The 23,670-nt window shown below is 43.2% G+C and overlaps 1 protein-coding gene across 1 annotated transcript in view; it reads right to left on the bottom strand.

Moving 5' to 3' along the window:
- Window positions 1–10,723: 10,723 nt before the first annotated feature.
- The window catches only part of Abhd17c (abhydrolase domain containing 17C, depalmitoylase), a 39,000-nt gene continuing 26,053 nt past the window's right edge, over window positions 10,724–23,670 (bottom strand). The window contains exons 2-3 of the mRNA XM_027407567.2: window positions 15,831–16,010; window positions 10,724–12,164 (exon numbers count right to left, since the gene is read on the bottom strand). Of these exons, the coding sequence (XP_027263368.1) occupies window positions 11,945–12,164; window positions 15,831–16,010 (400 nt within the window). The 3' untranslated portion in view covers window positions 10,724–11,944. The remainder of the gene's footprint in view (window positions 12,165–15,830; window positions 16,011–23,670) is intronic.

Here is a 23,670-nt window from a genome sequence, read left to right as displayed (position 1 = left end):
GTTGGGCGTTTGTAAGTAAGAATAAGTCTCTGTGCATGATTTATTTTGGAGCAGGGTGGCAGCCCCCCATCCCAAGAACACAAAGAGCCAAAGAGTAAAACAACCACCAATAACATTTTGGTATTCCAATATGGGGCTAGAGCAGAAGAAATTCCAACTGCAGTGAAAAAATAATGTAAAAGCCAGATCACTGGAAGGATGGCCTGGAACCCTATTTTCTGAGCATGACATGGCCATTGCACTCATGTGCTTGCAACAGCTGAAGCTACTGGCACAGAACCTGCACAAAACTGAACCTGTCAATATTCTCTTATGGACAGGAAAGGGGCTCATAGGGTCCAGCTCCCCTCCAGAGAGCTATTGGCAATTGATGGCTTCTGAGACAGGAAGAGTCCATCATTGTCTTCAGAGGTGTTACCCCTGGTGAGTTACCTGTACTCCCATGGATAACTCCACACCCTGGCCAGACACCACAAACCGTAAACAAAGCAAAAAGATACAAAGAGGCTTGGCTCAGGAAGGGCAATAAGAGAGGGCTGAGTGACAAGTATTACCAGAATGTATATTTACACATTTAAGATTGTCAGAGAGTAAATAATTCAAACTAATAAAGGAAACCAGTTCTTCTGGTTCCTTTTTCTGTGACCAGAAGACAGTGTATCTTTCTTTCTAAGAACATTCCCAGAGACTTTCAAGAACCCAGCGCTCAGGAGAGTCCTATTTGTAATTAAATAGAAAATAATCTGGTTTAGTGGTTCCCAGATTTACTGTGGATGAAATGAGATCAGCAGGCAGGCTGTTGAAACAGATACATTCCACCCCTGAGCCACACACCCTGCCCAGCCCAGACTGTCTCCATCAATGGGCCTGGAGTGAAACCAAGAATCTGCCTTCTGAATTCTCAAGTTCCAGTGAAGCAGTGGCTGCTGCTGGCCGGAATTCACTCTAAGAACTCTACTCCTGGGCAGTATCAGAATTCACGTGGACAGTAAGACACCAGTGGGTCCAAGAACGCCTTTAAAGTAAGATCAGGATTTGCTACAGCCTGATCTGCATTCCAGACTGACGAACTAGAGTGACACAGAAAGGTGACGGGGACATGAGAAAAGAAAAGGGTACGTCGCCCACCTGTGTAGGTCTGGCTTATGCAGCTTGCTGGCTAGAGAACACTCTACACAGGCACTGTTCCCTAAAATATCCCCCACAGGACTGCTAACACAGCTAGTGAACCATGTTCTAACCTCTTTGTATAGCCTATGTACAGCAAAAAATACTTCAATTTCTAATGGTGTATCTATCCATGTTCTTACATTCTTCCTCATATGTAAGCCCAGGACACTCATAAATCACCCTACACTTTGATTTACTTAAGAAAGCAAAACAACAACAACAACAAAAAACTACTTATGGACTGGCAAGATGGTTCAGCGGGTAAGGGGACCTGTTGCCGAGCCCAGAGACCTGAGTTCAATCACTGGTGGAAGGAGATGACTAACTCTACAAGTTGTCCTCTGACCTCCATACCCGCTCTCATACAATAAGTAAATAAAATAATTGTTTAAAACCTTTTTGTGATAAAAATAAATCAACCTACAATTTCCTCCCTCACCCTTTGTTATGTGTTACCTCCTTTGAACAATGAAACTGAAAAAGCCCCAGGGCACTGACAGGGAGGTTTCTGAAGCACTCAGGTTGGTTCCTCTCAACACCAGCACTGGACTCTTTGGAAGTGGGCTAGCCTTTCCCCTAATCAATAAAATCGCTGTCTTTGCTTCACTCTGGCTCATCCTAAAATTCTTTTCCTGTCAAGCACCCAGTTGTATCTCGGTATCCAAGGTGAGGCTCCCAGGGCTTTTCGGCCTCCACAGTGGCAAGGCTGAGTTCTCTGCCCTCAGTGACAAATATACAGGTGAAGTGTGAAAAATCCTCCATCTACAGACTGTGATCAGTAAAATGGGCTCTAGGACGCTGCAGTAACTTCCCCTCTCCCTCCTTTCTTCCCCCCATTTTCCCTCTTGGAATTGCGGTTCTTCACATGTTAGGGAATTCATAATAGATCAAGCATTTCCGAGGACTTGCCTAGGTTGGTGACTGCTTGAGGAGGTCTATGTTGATACAGAATGCAACACTCACATCAAAGGGGATATGAAGCAGTTTGTTCCTGAGGCAAATATAAGTGACCGTGGCCCAAGAATATGGAATCAGGTTGTTTCCTATGCCATGTTCCAATGTGCAAACAGTATGATGAAGTTTTATAGTTATAGAGCCAAACAAAACCATCATCAAATGTGTTTCAAATGCAATGGCAAGAGCATTCAAGAGGTGGGTTATAGCAAAGTGGGCAAATCTGTGCTGCAGGTGTCAGACGCTGTGTGATGACTTTCTTAGCTTTTGGATTGATGAAATGTAGTGCTCTCCTATGTTAATACAGCTCAAAAGACTTCACCTGATCATTATAAGGATATGGAGTCAGAAACTATGATGGGTAATGCATGGCTATTAAGGGGACTAAAAATAGTCCAAAATAATTTTGGCTCAGGTTCTGAAATATTCCAGAACTCTTCACCAATGGACATAGCCTTTCTGCTGGGAACTGAATTCAGCTCACATTTGGAAATCTGGCTCACGAACTCTTCAAGTTAAGCCATAAAGCAAAGCAATAGTTGATGTCACATGAGTATGAAGGAGGCAAGCAAGTTTACAAAGTAAGTGGTAGATGGTGCGTGCGTGTGTGTGCGTGTGTGTGTGTGTGTGTGTGTGTGTGTGTGTGTGTGTGTGTGTGTAAGAGGTGGGGTAGAGACTAGAGATCCCCTTTAAATCATAAAGGCTGAGCAGCTCTCATTCCCAAGACCATCCTGGGTGACTTCAGGCCCTTGGGTTTTTGCTGTGAGAACACTCAGTCTTTAAAAGGGACCTGGCAACACTTATAAGAAGTAAAACCACTCCCTGTGGTTCTGAAGGTGAAACAATTTTTGCAAAGAAAATTCTTACTAAAGAAACAAAAATTAAAAAACAAAACCCAGGTAGCCCTACTATGCATAGAAGTCACCACTGTGTGTGAGTAAAGGTTCTAAACCTGAGGAGCAGGTGGAGCTATTTACCCACACATTGCTAACAAGTTTCCTATCTGCGTTTGAGAGGAACGTCCTCTCAGTGGAGAAAAAAATGCTGATTCTCCAGGTGTCACCAGCTGGTATCCAGAGTGCAGCAGCATGTTCTGGCCTTACGGAACCCTCACCTGAAGTGTACAAAGTAGGACCAAAACATCCTTATTCGCCAAGGGAAGTCAGAGCACCACAGAGAGATTAAACAGCATCCCTGAGACACACAGCTGGGGACTGAAATGCTAACCCAAGTAACAGACTCCACACACGCATGTCAAGCCACTGCTCTGCTGCTCTGGGGCCAAAAGATGTGATGCCTCACCCCCTTCTCAGAAGGTTCTGTTAATAGTGCATATCACACTTGGACTTTGATTTTTTTTTTCACTGCTTATTGTCAATTTTTATCAGAACATAATCTCCTGGGCACATTGTTCATGGCTGAAGGTTCGGAAGCAGAGTGTCATATGTATTCTTTGAGCGAGAAGCAATGATAGGGAACACAAACTGTCCACAAGATATGGTTATTGATGGTATATTATAAATAATAATGATGAAAACAACTCACCCGGGCACTCCAAGCCACCAAGATTCCAGATGTTTCCAAGAGCTGGCTGGCCCACAGGAGAGAGCGAGCTCCTCTTGTCCTCTGTCTTTATCCTACCCCTCTACGTAATTGTGACCATGCCCAAATGGGTGTGGTCAGTGGTACAGGTATCCAGGATCTCTTCCTACAAGGCAATGTACTGAGCCTGGTACATCGATCACCTTGAGGTCTGATTAGAATATTATATATGGGGCTGGAGAGCGGGCCCCATGGTAAAGAACACTGGCTGCTCTTCCAGAAGACCCGGGTTTGATTCTCAGCACCCACAAGGCAATTCATAGCCACCTCTAAGTCTAGTCCAGGAGATCTGATTTCCTCTTCTGGCAAAATATCCATGCACATAGGATAAAAATATTTTTAAAAGACTGCATTGTATACTTCTTACACATTCTTTATGTGTCAAATGATCTTATTTCAAATAAAAGACCTGAGATTTATATTGAGAGGAAAAGAAGTTGCCTCTAAGGTGACAGCATGTGGCATGGACAATAAGCACCACCTAGTCTCCTCAATCTACCCCTTGCCTCAATTTTTCTTAAGCTGCTTTGAGAATCCAGGGGCACAGCATGGCTCTAACTGTATCTCACAAGACTCCTCCCTAACTAGAGACTACTGTGTCAATGGGGACACCTCTGAGGCATGGCATTGGCAAATAGCAACTGAGTTGAGTATACACAAAGATACTAAATAAAGGAGTAGCATCTAGAATTTATGAAGAATAACTATGAAAAAAAAGAAAGTACAGAAATCTATAAGGTGAGTAGGTCATGGCCAGGAGCAGACATTGCACAATAAAGAGCTCTTGAACATCCTGTGTGGTTTGGAAAACTTAACTCTTGAGTGACTGTGGACATAATATTTCATATTTAGATAAAACTGCACAAAGTCAGACACATCAAGTGTGGCAAACTATAACTCTGACCCACTGTGGGGAGGAGGAAACACTGTACCCTGACTTTCAAAAATGACTTGGCATGGCTCTGGTGGAGATGAAGGAACATCCCTATGACTCAGCTGCACTCCACACTGGGCAGTGGACCAATACCATCTGCGAGAGGCTATGAAATGTGCAACCTTAACCCATTACGGATGTTATGAGTCTGCATGACGGGAGTGAACATGCAGACCAGGAAGCCGTTTCTGGGGCAGTGTTTTTGACTTTCAGATGTCTATCTGATAATCTAGAAGTATTTTACTTAAAAGTCCAGATGCCCAGAGCAACTAAATTGGAATTTGTGAAGATGGGAATTCAGGCACCAACGTATTTAAATGCCACTTAGAAACTGGAACACATTAGTAAGATTAAGACCCATCAGGAAGAAGTCTCTTAAATTGTGAGGTGTGCAAAACCATCTTTAATGAGAAAAACCTGGAAGTCAACCTAAATGCCCCCTGACCACCCATGGCATAAACTGGAAAATAGCATGACAGTAATAAATACCTAGGTGCTACAGCCACATCAATTAACAGGGGGTACAATCTGGATCTAGAATGTGTCCCCACAGCCCATGTGTTAATGACTTTGTCCTCAGTTTGGTGATATCAGAACATATCCAAGACATTTAAGAGGTGGTGTATAGTGTGAGATTAGGCCACTAGAGATGTGACTTCTAAGGGGATGGTGGGACTCCACTATATGCCTCATCCTCTTCCTTTGCTCACTGGTCACCACGAGATGAGCATCTTGATTTGTCACATGCTCCTGTAATGTTCTTCCTCACCACAGAAACAAATGGCATGGAACCAACTGAACCTGGATTGTAATCTCCAAAGCCATGACCCAAAGGAATTGTTCCTCTTTTGCAGTTGAATATCTGAGATGTTGTTACAGAGATGGAAAGCTAACTGGCCCATGTGGATAAACTTACATCATAGCTGAAATTCATGAAATGAAGACTAAAATGTTAATGCAAGGATCAATGAAAAACAAATTGGTTACTTGAAAAGATTAACAAGATTGGTAAGCCTTTGGCAAAACAGAGAGAGAGAGAGAGAGAGAGAGAGAGAGAGAGAGAGAGAGCGCTAAATTAAAAAAATTCAAGGTGCAATGAACAACAGATACAACTGAAATTCACAGGATTATTGGGAGTATTCTGAAAGCATACACTGATAAATTTGAAAATTTAGAAGCAAAAATTTAGAAGCAATGGTTAAGTTTCTACATACAAATGATTTACCAAAATTGAGCCAAGAGGATACAAATGACCTCAACTGATTAATAGCAAGCAATGAGCAGTAACATAAAGTGCTCAAACAAAAACAAAAATAGAATAAATAAAACAACAGCCCAAGATTGAACAAAATCATTCTAGATGTTACAGACCTTCAATGAAGGGTCAACACCAATAACCAATACTCCAATAGATCCATAAAAAAGTAGTGGAAAAACACTCAGAAACATGTGCTAGGAAGCCAGTATTACCTTGATACCAAAGCCAGATAAGGATATAGGCAAACACACACACACACACACACACACACACACACTATAGAACATTTCCCCCTGATGACTATAGACACCAACATTGTTAAAATATACTTGCAAACTAAAATCAAAAACATTTTAAAGGCAGCTTGTCTCAGAACTCTGAGAGCTGAGATTATATGTTGTCTGCAATGTGACTGAGAAAATGGGAGCAGGCTCAAGTTCCAAATTATTCATTAAGCAAGACTTTGGGTACTAACCAATGAGATGGGGTATTTTGGGAGAGGGCACGTTCCAGCCTAGGAGGACAGGAATTTCTTCCAACCAGGAGACTTCAAAAACCACTGCCTTGTCCAATTCTCTACACTGACGCCCTAGTTGCAGAATGGCATGTTAGAACTGCTTCCTTTCACTCATCTCTTGAATTTGTCATATGATCTCCCACATGCTGCCCATGTTCTGGCCACACAGAAATGTTAACAGGTGAAAGCAGGTATTCAGGATGGTGTTTACTCTGGAACATGGGAAGGAAGAGAATGTGACTAGGAGAAAGTGACGATTGACAAAATGGTTTTTAAGGTCCTGGCAATGTTTATTTCTTAATTCAATATTAGGAATATGGATATAAATATTTTGGAAGTTGATTTAACTTTTAGTATAATTTTATGTGTATGGATATTTTGCCTGCAAGTATGTCTGTACACTATGTATATGTCTGATGCCCATAACTTCTGGGACCAGAGTTGCAGACAGTAGTGAGCTGTCACATGGGGTGTTGGGAATCAAACCTGGGTCTTCTGGAAGAACAGCAAGAGCTCTTAACCATTGAGACATCTGTACAGTCCATAAAAAAATATGTTTTTGTTTTGTTTATAGAAAAGACAAAAATTAGGTGCGTCTAAGGCTCAAAGTCAGTAGGTCTTAAGTAGCATCTAGACTACAAACAGCCAGGTCCTGCTTGGACCAGGCTCATCTTGGGAAGTCCTAGGTCAACTAGCTGGATAGGGTAGATTCAGACAGTTGACTGTCTATGTAGGGCAGCAAACTGGGGACCACTCCACATACATTCAGACAATACCAGATAGGGCCAGGTGTAAACAGGCTGGAGCCAGGCAGATGGGAAATCGTTGAGCAACAGAGCAATGATCAGGCAGCAGTGCAGCAAGGGCTCAGGCAGATGAATGAATACCGTGTGTAGTTTTAAGTGTTTCTTGTTTGCTATGTTCTAAACCCAGACTCCGTACCGTATTTAAAGGGGATGCACGCTTCCAGTTCTCTCCAGGCATTTCTACTCGAAGAATTTCATCCGATCCTTTCTTGACTATGGCTGATACTACTATCACTTCAGAGTTTTTGTTTGTGTGTGTGTATGGGGTGGTGGTGGCTTGCTTTCTTAAGACTGAATCTCATACATATTTTCTAAATCATCGTTATTAATAAATTTGGTGGCAACCGATTTTTTTGTCCATTTTTATTCAGCTCCTATGCTGGTTGGTTTTCGTCAACCTGACGCAAATGCAGACAAGAATGACTCTTAACTGGAAAAATAAAAAGCTTGTGTCAAGCTTGGCCTGTAGACAAGCTGAGGGGCACTGTCTTGACTATCACAATGTGGGTGGGGCCATCCCTGGACTGACAATCGATCCTGGGTTCCATAAGAAAGCAGGGTGAGCAGAAGAGCAAGCCAGGAAGCAGCACTCCCACGTTCCTGCCTTGGTTCTCCTCAGTGGACTGTGACCCAAGATAAATAAACCCCTCTCTCTCACTTTTGTCCAAGGAGTTTTACCACAGTAACAGAAACCCTAGCTCAGTCATCACCCTTATGAATCTTACATCTTTATGCAATTGCCTCTTGAGAATCTCTCTCCCTTCCCTGGCTTAACACATGGTTAGAATTCTTGGCAAACTGTATTGTTGATGGCAACCTTCATTCTCTACTACAGAGCAAACAACTTGAATATAACCAATATATGTTAACCCATGACCTAAGTTGTTTTTTTGTTTGTTTTTCAAATAATTAAAACCACCTTAGCAGGAATGCTGGCACACACCTGTAATCCCAGGTGAGACTCAGGAATTGATTATACAAGGCTGGCCTGGGCTGCAGGGTGAGACTCTATCAAAAGAAGGAATCTTCCTTCCATCCCTGTTTTACTAGAATGTCAAGTCAGAAGTGTCCATCAGGTCATTATTCCTAGGCTAGATGTAGGTCAGTGGTAGAGCACTGTGCTGGATCTCCCAGCATTGAAACAAAACAAAATCATTCCTGTTGGAGTTGTCTTAACTATTGAGATTATGCCTTACTTATTAACATGTATTTGAATTTGGTTTGTGTAATCAGAATAAGGCCAGCTTGAACATGCTGTGTTACCTTGACAGACTGCATGTGAGTGCTACTCTGGCCTTTGTGTATGAATAGTCTACAGATAATGGAATTCACTGTTCCTCTTAACAATATCAAAGACTTTATCTGTATGATTGCCTGAGCTTCCAATAATTTTGGAGTTTAACACTTTTACCAGTTCTTCCAGTGTTATCAGCTTGTTTTCTTCTGGAAGTTGTATCTCCATTGAGTATCTCTGCTGTGAGGCTTTGCTTCCCAGGTCTGTCTCTGAGACTCAGTCCTCAGGAGCAGACTCCCTAGTAGCCGAGACCAAGGAGAACATGAGAGGGAAGCCATGCATGGCTTTCAACTTGAACTGAAGCTCTGTTCTCAGACACAGCACACATCTGTGGCTTCTTTCCTGATGGCTCAGAAGTTTGTGGACCCCTCATTCCCCTGCTAACTCCAGGATACCCCAAAGGAGTATCTTGCCCTTTCTCACAATTTAAATTGGTATGCATGGTTTTATTTTGAGGGATACTTTTTCTGAGACAATAATGACCTCCTTCTCCAAGTTACAAAGAATGTGGCAAAGCAATGCTTTACATTAGGATTTGAGGGGTTTTCTATGACAAAAACCCCAACCACCCAAATCTTTATCACTGACTGATGATTTGGATGAGAATTGTACCCATAGGCTCAGCTGTTTTGAGTGTATGAATATTTGGGCCCAGGTTGGTAGAATCTGAACGGATTAGGACAGCCTTGGAGGAGCAGTCACTGGGGTGGGATTTGAGGTTTTAAAAGCGCACACCAGGCTCAGTTAACTCCCTCTTTGCTTCCTACTTGTTGATCAGATATAAACTCTCAGCCACACCTACAGTACCATGCTGGCCTGCTCCCCACTATGATGGTCATGGGCCATAACCCTCTGAAACTGTAAGCCAACCCCCAATAAACTGTAAGTCAGCTCCCAATAAGTCCTTGGGTCATTCTGTGTCTTCACAGCAATAGAAAAGAAGCTGACTTCTTGATTTCAGGGATAATAGTTATCAGAATGAAAGTGAATGTGGTTACAGAATCTTACCCTGGAGGTGATTTCTATGCCCATCTTTTAATATTTAAGTTAAGCACAAATTCATACATTAGAAATAACCCGCTCATTCTCCAGTCTGCAAAGGTGTGTTTTACATAGACTCTTGATTTCTTTTGTTAACTAGAGAGAAAAGCAACTTAAGTCTCCCAGAGAGAAGCTTCTGTATCCAGAGAACATCTAGTTGGCATCCATCAGATTAGGGGTGGCACAGCTCAGGAGGGAGCCTACAGTCAGTGTGGCCAAGTCTCAGGGGCCCAAGACCCCCTCTGGATTCCATTACTTCACAAGGCATGCTCAAAATGATGCTGCTCCAACATCACGCCCCCTTGGCTCTGGGGAAACATGAGTTGCTCTAAATGAATATGAAAAAGCAGTGAAGAAAAGGACAGGTCTCTCATTCTTTATCTGCCCACTGAGTTGTTTCCTATTTGTTAGTAACAAATGAGGAGATTTAGCTAATGGATTTAGTACTTTCACTCAGTTGTTTAGTAGGTAAAAACAGGGAGGTAAGAGTATCCAAGCACTCCCCAGAACCAGGATGAGAAATTAGGTGTTTAGAACTCTAGGTTAGCTTCTCTCCAACAGGCCACTGAGGTGTTTCTCCCCACCTGGTGCTCTGGACTTCTGGGCAAGCATACCCTGGAAGCTTTGTTAACGCACTCACAGGGGAACAGCCCTTTGCCCCTCTTCCCAAGGCTCCCTCCAAGGATTTAAGACCAGAACACAGCCCTCTCATGCATGCACACACCATATCCTTCCCCTTCCCCAAAGGCTGGAACTAAAGCATGTGCTGTGTGTCAGGCAGCCAGCATGTCCTCTTAAAGCATGACCAGGGAGGGCTGCTCTAAGAGCTGAAAGCTGGCATCCTTCCTCTGGTGCTCAAAAGGCTGAAAAGACCCTCTGGCATCCCAACTCACCCTTCCCAGAGAAACGGGTACTTTGTCCTTTGCCAGCTGTGTGTCGAGGAGACTACTCTCAGTTTTGTGCATTTATAGCAAGCATCCACTGCACGTCCCACTTAGGGACCTTCTGTCTCTACTGCTGCTTTGTGTTTCTGCTTCTTATGGAAGTATCTCAAGCCTTTTACCAACAGCAATGCCCCAAGGATGAATGGTGCGATCTTACAATTTCCTTTGATGGCGAGATGAAGGAAGAGGCACAGAAGCCCACGTGTTCTGATCCATGCGTCCTTTATTCCATTACCAACCACCGTGCCGCATTCAGGCAACAGCACACAAACTGGCAACCAACGCAATCCAGTTGTACAACGATCTGAGGCTTACAGTACATTTAAGGCTTTTAAATTTGAAAAAAAAAAAAAAAAAACTAAAATAAGACCAAACAACCCCAAACCCAATCCCCCAACCAATACAAGTAGTGTAGCAATTTTAAGCATCTCATTTCTGATGTTCACCTGGCACAACTCCAGTGTCAAAACCCAAATAACTCCTAAACTAAGAAATCAGCTTAGGGTAATTTTAATTACCTAAAGTCTTCAAAGCAGAAACTTGAAATTTTTGTCTTGGAAATGTTATAAAAATTTTAATAGCAAAACATAGGAATAAAAACATATTAACAAAATGTATTCAATCATTTACAATACAAACAAGGAATCTGCAGTTCATTGTTGTAGCCTGACAAAAGAAAACTACCCATTAAGAATCTATGCACAATGTCATTGCAAATATGTACAGGACTTTAAAAAAGCCGACAAGGAGGACTTTACAGAAGGAAAGTCGGCCAGGCTTTATTAGACCAACCAGACAATCAAAATATTAAAACTCTTGGCTAGTAATAAATTTACACTTAAAAAAACCCCAGTTTCCTGTTGTTTAAGAATATTCCAGTTGTATTTATATGATTACAGTTGATGAAGCTGTTGGTGATAGTTCCAGTAAACTACTCTTTATTTCATGTGTGTGGGAAAGACTGGCATGTTAACACAAGTTTATGGAGGATTTCTCACAACAGTTTTCCAGTTACACTAACATAGCTTCACAAATGGATCTCACCCATGGCACCAGAGCTGAGAGTGCTGCAGATCAAACACTGGCACATGGGTGAGAGGGTGATCCTGCACCAGTTGGGGAATCAGAGGTGACAGCAAGGGAGACAGACTTGATCACGCTTTAGTCTATGACGCTGGGAAACAGTCCCCATGGTCAGCTCTCATTCCCACTCCTGCAAGGTCATACAGCTGAGATTCCAGCTGCTCAGCCTAATGGAAGGTGGAGATTAAGTACAAAAGACAGACTTTGTTAGCTCTTTAAGGAGAACATCCCAAGGACTGGGCCCCTCTCTGTGGTTATTGGGCATCACTGTTAATCCAGTCAAAGTGTGTGCAAACAAGGATCCTCGCTTCACAGTAATGAGGTAAGGCTGGCCGCCATCTTCAAGAGTTGGGAAGCTCGTGAGATATGAATTGTTTTAGTCGTTCTAGGTACTGTGCATAGAGCTCTATGTCATTGTGCCCAGCCCCCTCAACCCACAGCGGCTCCACAGCACGGGGACAGCGCTCATACATTGCCAGGCCATGGGAGAAATCGATGACCTCGTCCTCAGTACCGTGAATGACCAATACAGGAGAGGTGACTTTCGATATCTTGTCAATGCTGCAAGACAGAAATGGGAAGGGGAGACAAGGACTCCTTTAGTCATGCTCACAGAAGTGCTGCCCTGTTAAGTGGGTCAACACCAAGGCTGGACAGAACAGAGCTTGGTGGTGCCCTCACGACTAACAGGAGTGTCCAGGTAGAAGTGATGAACTCACACCAACACACTATAATGGCTCAGCTTTCTTTTCCATTGTTTTCTAGTAATATCTTTTTTCTCTTAACATATCTTTAAAATTTGAAATCACTTAAGATTTGTAGCACAGGAAGATATTACAGGTTCCCATAATTTCTAACTCATTTCCTATTGGGCTAACAGCAGCCATTACCGTGCTTTATTTGTCAAAACCAGGAAATCAACTTTGGTACACACATATTAAGTAACACCTCCCACTTTTATTTGGATCCCATTTGTTTTTTCCACAAATGACTCCTTCCTATTCCAACAGCCTGTCAAGAATACTATGTAGCACTTAACTACTTTTTTTTAATTAAAAACATCAGACTAGCAAACCAGTACCTAATTTTTTTTTTTTTTTTTAGATATTCATGTTTTGAGAAGACTTTAAAATGTAAATAGGCCAGCACTTGAGATATCTGACTGAATGTCTTTGCAAAGTGGGACTGGGTGCTCCTCCAATTCTCAGAAGCAAATTCAGGTTGGGTATAACTTTAATCCCAGTACTCAGGAGGCAGAGGCCAATGGATCTCTGTGAGTTTGAAGCCAACCTAGACTATAGAGTGAATTACAGGACAGGCTCCAAAGCTACACAGAGAAACCATGTGAAAAACAAAACAAAAAACCCCAAACAAACAAGGAAGCAAATCTGGGCTGGAGAGATGGATCAGTGGCTTAGAGCACTTGTTGCTCTTATAGAGGACCCAGGTTCAATTTCCAGAATACACGTGTTGGCTCATAACTATCCATAACTCCAATTCCAGGGGATCTGACATTCTCTTCTGGTTTCTTTGGGTACTAGGCACACATGTGGTACACATACATGAAAGTAAAACTTATACATATAAAATAATCTGAAAATATTTTTTGAAGAAGCCCCATTTCATAAAAGCCGAGGCCTAACTCTTTGATAAAAAGAAAAGCACTACTTAGTTCACAAGCGTAATGTGATGTTTAGATTATACTCCAACTACCTTCTGCTTATAAAAGACCAAATCCACTCTTACAGGATGAATTTTCAAGGACCTTCAAAAGACCGAACTTTAGGCTCTGAAGACATCCCAGGAGGAGCTGAAAGGACCTAAGGCATTTGTCAGGCTGGGTGCCTGGGTGACTGCTCTGATGGGGAGATGGTCCATTAAGCCATGAGTAAATATATCTTTCCATCTGTCCTTTTGCCCAAGACCTGCTTTACTGGTGACTCCTTTTTATAGTTGATCCTAGTCAGGCTTGTAAAAAGACACAAATGGGTCTATTTGTGGGAGTCTTTCTGATAAAGTAACAGCTAACATTCATCACAGCTGAACACTTTATGCAGTCCACATGAAATCTCATTTAATCCTTGTGAAACAGGACCCATGAGGAATTGCCTTGTGTTTGATCAGGGAGGGAACTGAAGCTCAGAGAGATTAAAAAGTACAGGCACTAGGCCAAGGAGATAATAAAGAGAGCTAACATCAGTTGTACATTCCAAAGGTCTACAAGTTGACTGCCACAGTCTTTATGAACAACCCGTGAAGCTGTCAACTGCTTGAAGGCACCCCAGAAAGACTGAAAAATCCCAGCAGCCATAGGATCTGAGAAAATCAGAGCCTCTGTGGCCATGTGCAGTTTTGCAGAGCAGGAATCTCACCAGAAACCTACGCCTCCCCTGAATTTCATCTTAAAGTGCCTTCCTTTATAAGCCTTCAACTACACTCAGTTAAAGAAGATAGTTATTCATCTGTTAGGAGAGACCTGAGACTATGCCCCATGCTGCTGTTTCTGGGAACCTCCTGCTGTCTGCAGCAGGCATCTGAAGTTGAAAGCCATTGTCTGACCCTCTATGCAAAGGTAGAAAATAACCAACACTGAAGTATGAACAGGACTTATCCTCTTTATCTTTTTAACATTGGAAGGAACTGTGAAAGTGTCTTCCCTTTCAGAAAGAAAGCATTCTGCCATCTGGTAGCAAAGGATACTATATTTAAAAAAAAAAAAAAAAAAAAAGGTTTGCCAAATCCAATTAATGTTGAAAGCCAGTACAGCCATTAATGGCTTGAAATATATTCCATCAATAATTTAGGGTGCTGAGTAGAAGCCATGGCCTCTTTGTCTCTAACTTTACGAAGCCAGTGATGTCACTGCTCTTGGCCTGATCTATAAAGAGTACAGTAACAGAATCAACTTTTTAACACCGCTGGGAAGGCTAACTGGAGGGGCAGTCACAACACCTGGTGAGTCAGACAAATAGCATCTGTTGCTGGTTTGTCATTAATTAATAAAGTGCAATTAGTTACAATGGAATTAGCTTCAATAGCTGCATTTTAAGGTATAGGCTAATCTCGTTATTTTGTTGCCAGGGTAACTCCTAGAATTGCTTCCCACAAACATGCAAAATACTCATCTCTAAACAAACGGCCTCTCATTACCAATTCAGCACAAATAAGGCCACATTTGCAAGGCACATCAACCCTACTTAGCATTCGAAGTCATGCCACCAGGAATGCACAGTGTCCCATTCCCAGGAAGCAGGGTTTCAGTGCAAGCTGTACAGAATTGAGGGTCAGCCAGGGTGCTAACAGAGGTTTCTTCCTGTGAAATGAGACAGTGGCCGTATGCAGCCAAATGCTGTTTTTTCTTCCCCAGCAAGAACAGGACGGTGGCAATTAATAGGTCAACTGAAGCCCATGCATTACTCCTGCTGATGCTTTTCCTGGAAAGTGTAATACAAGCTGGCTAGCTTCTGCAATGTACTGTGGGAAAAAGCTCAGGGGCAAGTACTCTAAAAATACTTCTCACATTATCACTTAAATAACAAAAAAACAAAACAAACAGTGAAGAAGGAACTTGCAAACAAAGCACTTTCCTCACAGCTTTCAAATTACAGTGGTTCTCCCTTCCTTTAAGGGGAGCTAGAGAACAGCAGGGGTCAGATAGCAGGAGGAGCCCTAGGCTGGCCAGGACAGGTCTTATGCCTCTCCCAGGCAGGACATGTCTACAGGGGCAGGCTCAAAGTGTAATATCGGGAATAGGAGGTAATTTTCTCAACTATCCCCAGGGACATCTTTCTATTCTTCTCTCAAAGATTACCTGAGCATGTGACTTCCCCCTCATCCACATTCTCTGACTAAAAACAAGAAATTTCATACATGTGCTTGTTTTTATTTCAGGGTCTAGACCAGGGCTAATTGCTTCTTTAGACCTCTTGTGTGTAGCTCTTCAGTAATTGAGCAATACAGGTCCCTCTGAATAAATCAACACTGAACTGGAAGTTCCTTCAGGACATGCTGTATGTTACATCTTAATCAATTAGTCCTGGGCCCTGGCACACTCAAGGTCCTTATCCATCATCTGGAGACTGCAGTCTCAGTATGCTACATTTGCCTCACATCCCCAGTGGTGCCCAGTGGGCCTGACATGGAAGGATGCTCAATCAATATTAGAAATTGCACAGATGTGGACTCTGAGCACTGACTGACTTCTCACTCATCCAGTTGTACACTTACCTGGGGAAAGCATCAAAACAGTATGTTTTCCTGGTATCTGGAAAAGCAACACGCAAACCAGACATCAGTGGGGAATGGAGGATGACCGCTGCACACTCATATCTCGAGGCCAGGTCCACAGTGGGGACAGTCCCAATGCTCTGTCCATAGAGGATAATGTTCTCAGGACTCACGCCATACCTGAGCAAAGCAGAGGTTACACACCATTAGATAATGTGTGGGAACAGGGACGATGACAATGATATATTAAGCCCACAAAAACTCACACACATATTAACTTAAAACTTTTATCATCTAACCTTTATATTAGCTTAAAATGAATGTGAATTTTATAAAAACAAACAACAGAGGCCTATTTAAGAACTAAATGACTAAGAATCTGTCTTCTACATTTGTAAAAGTACCGAGCATAACTTCATTCCTGGCTGGTCATCTAAACAAATGCATTGCAAATTTTGGGCAAGGTTTTACTCATCTTGATATTATGCTATTCCTTTTAAAGATTTTCTTTGATAGTCATTTTTCTGAAGTAAAAATAAATGCAAGGTCTGACAAACTAACAATACTTCAAGTGAAGTTTTAATGCTGTGACAGACACTGGCATTTATCACAGAACAGTTGTCTGAGAGATAATGAATTTGAAAGCAATCACATCTTTTTTTCGAGACAGGGTTTCTCTGTGGCTTTGGCTGTCCGGGCACTCACTCTTGTAGACCTGGCTGTTCTCGAACTCACAGAGATCCACCTGCCTCTTCTTCCCAAGTGCTGTGATTAAAGGCGTGTGTCACCAACAATCACATCTTCTTAAGCCTCTTCTCAGGGCTACATGCTTCCCAGATTTTCAACTCAGCCGTGGTCTCCAGATCCACCTCTCTAAAAGTTCCAGCAGGCAATGCCCATGTAGAAGACCGACTTCCCAGCCTCCCTTGCAGCTCTACCAAGGGCAGATGTTAATGAACAACCACCAGGTGTGGCTTTGAAGGAAGAAGTGTGCTTTCCTTTCTTCCCTCCCTCCATGTTGATGGGAAGTGATGTGAGGTGAAGGTGGGAGAGAAAGCTACATGCTCCTATAAGGGCAGAACAAATCAGAAGGCAGACAGATAAATGCACCCCCTTACTAGCCTACAACAGACAGATAGATGAGAGACGAGAGATGGCTCAACTGGTTAAAAAAACAAACAAACAAACAAACAAAAAAAAGACGCTTATTGCCAAGGCTGAGGACTTGAGTTCTTATCCCTAGGACCCACATAATAGAAGGAGGGAACCTATTCCTACACTGCCCTCTGACTCACATATGTGCAGCATCACACACACACACACACACACACACACACACACACACACACACACACACACCAACAATAAATAGATGTAAAACAAGTTTTTAAAAAGCTATCAAGAGTATACTAAGAGCAGGACAGGACAAAGAGAAAGACAAATGGGTGTGTGGGGAGAGCAGAGGAAGTGTGGACATCTAATACAAATAGAACACACAGCGCCTCGTTTTGTTATCACATGAAGATGCGCATTAAAGCAGCGAGTAGTTATTTTATACCCAAGAGACTGAGGAAAACAAGAAAAACAATACACAAGGTGGTGGAATGTGCTGTCATCTTGGCTGCGTCTGGAATACTCTCTGCACATGTGCAAGTTCTGCAGAGGCTCTTGCTGAGAAAAGTGTCAACACATGGGGTGGGTCTTGGATGAACAGAAGTGTAGAGGTAAGGGAGCGCCCATCTAGCACCCATCTCTCTGCTCCTTCCTGACCACAGACCCAGTGTGAGCAGGCACCTCATGTCCTTGCTGTCCTGCCTTTATCCCACTGTACTCAAACTGCAAGCCAATAAAAATAAAAAACTATCCTTTGTCAAGTTGCTTTTGTTACTTTCGTCACAGGGATGAGAAAGTAATACAGATGACAAGATTGAACAACAGAATGTATTAGTTTATAGAAGGAGTATAATTGAAGGGAGTATAAATTGCTACAAAAAAAAAAAAAAATTGGGAAAACAACCTGGCAATCTGACATAAGCAGGTAACACTAACGGTACCATATGCAAAGTGTGTAAACCCACCAAAATGAAATGTTATTGTTTATTGTTCACCTGACAGCAATATTGTTACTGTTAACTTGATGCACTACTGAAAAACAAAGATCTGAGTCCCTACTAGTCAGGATAGCAGCTGTGGTGTGACAGGGAAGGGTTTCGTCTGGAAAGAAAGGTGTCAGGGTGCAGGGTGCAGTCTGTGTCCTGTTACAGTGTGCATCTCATTGGTCATTAGGTTGGACACTTGCTAGCTTATGATCCTCCGAGACTGGGGTTTAGATAGTTATTATCAGTCATGTGGGTGCTGGGAACTGCACCCAGGTCCTCTAGAAGAGAAGCAAGTGTTCTGACACTGAGCCACCTCTCCAGTCTCTAAAAAAGATATGTTTAAAGGAACATAAGGCCAAAAAATAGCTACTATAGAAAAGCTAACATCGGAATGTTCAAATGCAGCATACAAAAATAGGGCTGTGCTCCTTTAAAACGTAAGGAAAGGGACCTTGAGAGCAGAGTGTGAAATGGCAATGATGGTGTATTTTCAGGAAGAGTAGTCAATGATTTTTTCTTCTTAACGCCTCATTCAATCTAGAAAATACAATCCATGCTGCTTCTTTGGGGAGTTTACAAGGAAAGGCTCATAGTCCATTAGACATAGTCCATTAGACAGACAACAGAACTCAAGATGCAGCTCAAGGAGAAGGGACAACACCATGCTGTAGGACAGCAGGGAGACTCCACAGAAGGACATGAGAGAACTCAGGACAAATTGAAGCAGCTGCTGCACCCAGTACCAGTGTGGAACTGGGGAGAGTATGCGTATGTGCGGAGAGGAGAGGGCCAGAAAACACACAGGAAGCAGACCAAGGCACTTGTAGGCATTGACCAGAATGAGAGACATGAGAGTGTTCAAAGGTTAGGCCACTTGGCATCTGCTGAGTAGTTATCTGTGACCATCGGTTTGAGAATGAGAAGGAAGAAAATATCTAATAAACCAAGAAGGTTTGAAAACAAAACAAAATCCTGGCAACAGCTCCTACAAGTTCCTAGGAACTCAGAGGAGCAGGTCTGCCTACGGCAACCTCAGGGAGCTGCTCCATGGGGGCTGGGGGCTCAGTGCAGTTATGTGTTTGCTGATCATGAAGATTCCCTCTATCAAGGAGGGGTGGGTGAATGGCATCTTTCTACAGTGGATAAGGTGCTGAATCAGCATTGCTGTTATTACGACAACCCCTTGAAAATGCTCTCCTGGGACTGTTTCACACGAGCCACATTTCTTCTTCCCTCTGTGAGTTCCTTCTGCTTCCTTGCTCGTGCCTCTTTCCTCTTGGGCATCCTACAGCCTCAATTCTCAGAATTCTGTTCTAGAACCTCGTCATAATAATTATTTCCATGTAGGACTCTCCAATGTCAGAGAGTAGCAGAAGCATTACAGCTGTGCAGCAGTTATTGCTGAATGGATGACTAGACAGCCTGACGTTCCCGACCCTCTTCGTGCTGCTATTTTCTTCTTAGCTTTCAGCGTTTCACACTCGGTACCTCCCCAGTGACTCTTCATGCTGATTTCCCCATCCTTCTATTCCTAGTTCTCTCCAGTCCCATACCTTTCATCCGAGGGCTGGGAACCAAGAGGAAGTCTCCTGCATATCCTCTTAATCACTAAGCCTGACCCATTCCAGTCTTTGAGATGTTTTTCACACTGACTGCCTTTGTGACACAGGTTGCTGCTCTGTGGGTACACATGGTAACATCTTGTGTGCGACTGACCAGGAACTGCCTGATGAAACAAGTATATGGTAGGTATGCCTTCAAGGTGATGAGCATCTCCATTGCAAGAATCTGGAGTCAGTTCCCAGAGGTCATTCTGGAGATCCTACTGGCACTGCCTCTACATCCTTCCCCAGGAGGCTTAGATTGCTGACTTCTAATCTGGCCCATTCTGTGAATCATCCCATGACTATGGGAAACAGGTGTCCTAGTTTCTAGATCCCAACTGGGTTTCAACTCCCCTACCTCACAGACTCATGCTAATGATACACAGCTCTTGATAGCTTGTCAGGACTCTGGCCCCTGCTCAGGGCAGAACTTGGGGTAGCACCTGACCTGACAAATGTCCATGTCAGACCTGCCCTTCTCTCAGACCTGCCTTGCTCCCAGTTCGAACAACACGAACCTCCAAGATCCTCATTGCAGCCCATTTCTCAGGCTCACTGCATAATGTACCTCTCTGAAAACAAAGCAGAGCAAATCACCTTTTATTCTGTTACTTTCTAATCAAACCCTTCAGCAAATCCCTACCTCCAAGCCTACATATCCAAACAAACCACCACCTGGCTTGGTTGAATAACTATTCCAACCTTTACTCTCCAAGTAGCCCTTCAGCCATGAAAAGCTTAATTTCTTGCTGATCATAAACACCTTCTGCCTCAAGCCCTCGATGCCCTTCATCATCACTGCCAACCACTGAGCCCTGTAGACTCCTCCCAGTTCTACCATCTTCCCACACTTTCCCAATGTCTCTAGTCCACCCACAGTATCGTTCTACCTGAGCTGTTCATTCAGGTTCACTGAAGTGAGGTGAGGGGTATATGATGAGCCACTCTGCTGCATGCAAGCCCTGCACTACTTGTGGGGTATGAGCCCACAACCTTAGGTATACCCTTTAGGAAATTTAAGGACACCCATGTCCAGAGGTCAGTTGGAGGCATCTCCAGCTTTGAACTAAGTGTGATTACCGCCAAAGGCTACACAGAAACAAACAGACACACAGACACAGACACAGACACATGCACACACACACACACGCGCGCGCGCGCTTGCAATGGGGCACTGTCTATCCTTTTTTTTGCTGTTTGCTTTAGATAAGAACTTCTCTGGCCCACAGCTTGCCCAGTAGGTTAGACCAGGCTGGCTAGTAAGCCCCGAGAATCTTCCCATCTCTGCCTTCTTAGCTCAAGGATTACATGTGTGCACCAACATGCCTGTTTTGTTCACATGAGTTCTAAAGACCAAATTCAGGTCCTAGAAACAGAGCCATCTCTCTAGGCCAACGGCTATAAAAAAAAAAAAAAATCCATGCATACTTAATATTTCTGTGATATAAAACTCACTGAAGTCTGACACCTTGGAGATGCCAGACAGGAGCACAATCTCTGATTTGCATGACAGCGAACATGAAAGTGGCATTAATACCCAGTAAGCATACAAACTTTAGTCTTATGGGTAAGATCTAAGGTTTTCTTGAAACAATACTCGAAGTGTCAGAGTCAGTGTATGAGGAAGCCATGGCCCTCATTCAACAGCATGCATGATGTGCAGACACACCCTCGAAATCTCCACGTTTTGCTCTCAGACTCTCCAAATGTTCACCATTGTTTTGTAACCCAAGCTACATGCAGTCCAAGAGTGGCCTAGAGCCAGAGGCACCATGTCCCTCTTGGCATCGACAGGTGTTGGCCAGGAAGACCCACCCTGGAGTCTGACAGAGCCAGGAAGCCCTGTCCCATGAGAATAATCACCTATATAAGGTTAAAGTCATTTGTTTCTGCTTCAATGTAAGGCTTTCTTCTCTCTATAGCAAAGCACAAGCCCAGCCTCCCTGAGACACCCTGCATCCTGTGTGAGTTAATGGGCCTTGACTTTGTCCTTTGTCAAAAGCTTCCTCATTTATCTTCAGAAGCGTGCTTGGCATAGTTCCGCTGACTTTGAAGTCAACATTTTAAATATTTCAGAGCGAGAATTCCTAGGGGAAATTTCTTAAGTTGTGGGATGAAGACAAATGCACAAGGTAGTGGGGATGTTAATTGAACGATGTGATCTGAGGGGGAGAAACCCCTTATCTACTGTGGAGCCACACTGCAGAGAAAAGCAGCAAACAGACCAGCTGGAGAGGGAAGCAGGCCAACCCCAGCCAGGCTGGGTCTTTTGTCTCCAGGCAAAGTTATGGTGAGCTGATTGGGGACTTTCTGGACACAGAAAGCTTAACCAACAAGAGCTTTACATTTTAGGTATGAGAAGAACACCCATCACACAAAACAGGTTGACTCCCCTTTCTCAAGGTCCACTTTTGTATGACTGAAGATGTCTCAGCGACTGACTAACCAAAGCCTCATGCACTGTCTTCCCCGATGTTCATTCAGAGTAAACAGGAAACAGTCAAAGGATCTGCTGCATGGTGTTGCTTGAGAAAGTGAAACATTTACAAGTTATTGGCTTTTTTTCTTTCTTTCTAATTTTTAGTTCATTTAGCTGAATGGGACTTTTACTTTTTGTAAACTGTCTCCTCTAGAAGCCTTACAAATGTGAACAATCAGTCTTCCTTCTATACCAGTTATAAAATCAAATAGGCCAAATAAACCATGAAAGTAGCCCTGTTGACTCCAAGCTACAAGGGGGGAGGGATTAAACCACGTGTCTTTGAAGGAATAAAAAGTAAACAGATTCAAACTGAGGGCAGAAACACAGATATAAATGAAGGCAAAACACACAATACAGGTTTAGTTCACACACAGAGTAGATGATGGGTATGGGGAATTAAGCTCTAGGGAGGGAAGGCAGCTCACACAGGAACTTGGGGGTCAGCGGGGTACTACTAAAAATTAGTAGAGATGCAGCATGAAAAGACTTGAGGGTCAGGCACAAGATCCCCAGAATGCAGGGCTTTGTTGCAAGTTGTGGTCTGGGGAAGGCCATGGGTGGAGAAGGCTCCAGGGAAGAGGGAAGGGGGAGTTTCAAGTAACACCAGAGAGAAGGGCTGACAAAACTGGCTAAATTGAGGAGCTAGATAGAATTTTGTTTTGCTAGGAAGTTCCGTTTGGGAATATATATAGTTTCAGGAAACTAAAAGTCAACCTGTTGTACCACATTATCTTCCAAGCAACCTACTACAATCTCCATGAGTTCAACAGTGCCCACTGGGTACAAAATTCCCAGTGTGTTTGCTTCAAGGCCACCTATGCCCCTGCCCAGAACCCTGCACCCACTGCTCAGTAAATAAAACTAATAAACTCATTGGTTCCCCAGAGTGAACTGTGGTAGAATAGCAGCAGCCTGTTTTGTCACTGGGACATCAGGAGAAAGGGTAGACTTTGTTTAGCCCCACCTCCCACCCAAGGAACTTTAGCAACACTACTTGTCAGGATTAACTATAAGGAGAAAGCCTCTCAAATCTGTCTGATGTGCATGCTACAAAGACCATCCTTCAGTACAAAGCTTTATCTTCTGCTACAAATCAGAAGATGGTTGGCTGAAAGAGCCAGCCTGGGGCATGTCTGTGTATGTGAACATGAACTCAGCTCACCCTGGATATTAGAGGATGTCTCCATAACCCCCGTGGGATGTTCAAGCCTTTTATGCAAAACAGTGTAGAACTTGCATGTAACCTTACATTCCTCCATACTTTAAATCATCTCTATACTGTTTACAATACTTAACTCTATTGTTTATGGTATAATGACAAGAAAAAGAGCCTACATGTTCAGTACAGGGACAGGCATAGCCACAGCGGGCCTAACTACAGTCCACAGTGTTTCATGGGTACTGTAGAAACTGGCATGAGAGGCAGGAGGCCACATGCATGTATACATATTATTCTGCTCATATGGATTTGGCATGTTACTCAACAAACAGTAAATTCAAGTTTTGCTTTGGGGAATATCCTAGAATGCAATCCTCCACCTCCCAGATATTCCCAATTTGTAGCTGGTGGAATCCATGGATGCAGAACCCATGGGTAAGGACTGTTCATTTCAGTGTTTTGCCAATAGCAGAGCCTCTGGGAAGGATCAAATGCC

Source organism: Cricetulus griseus, chromosome 3, assembly GCF_003668045.3.
Source record: "Cricetulus griseus strain 17A/GY chromosome 3, alternate assembly CriGri-PICRH-1.0, whole genome shotgun sequence".
In the NCBI taxonomy this organism is placed as follows: domain Eukaryota; kingdom Metazoa; phylum Chordata; class Mammalia; order Rodentia; family Cricetidae; genus Cricetulus; species Cricetulus griseus.
This window is presented reverse-complemented; position numbering and strand designations above follow the sequence as displayed.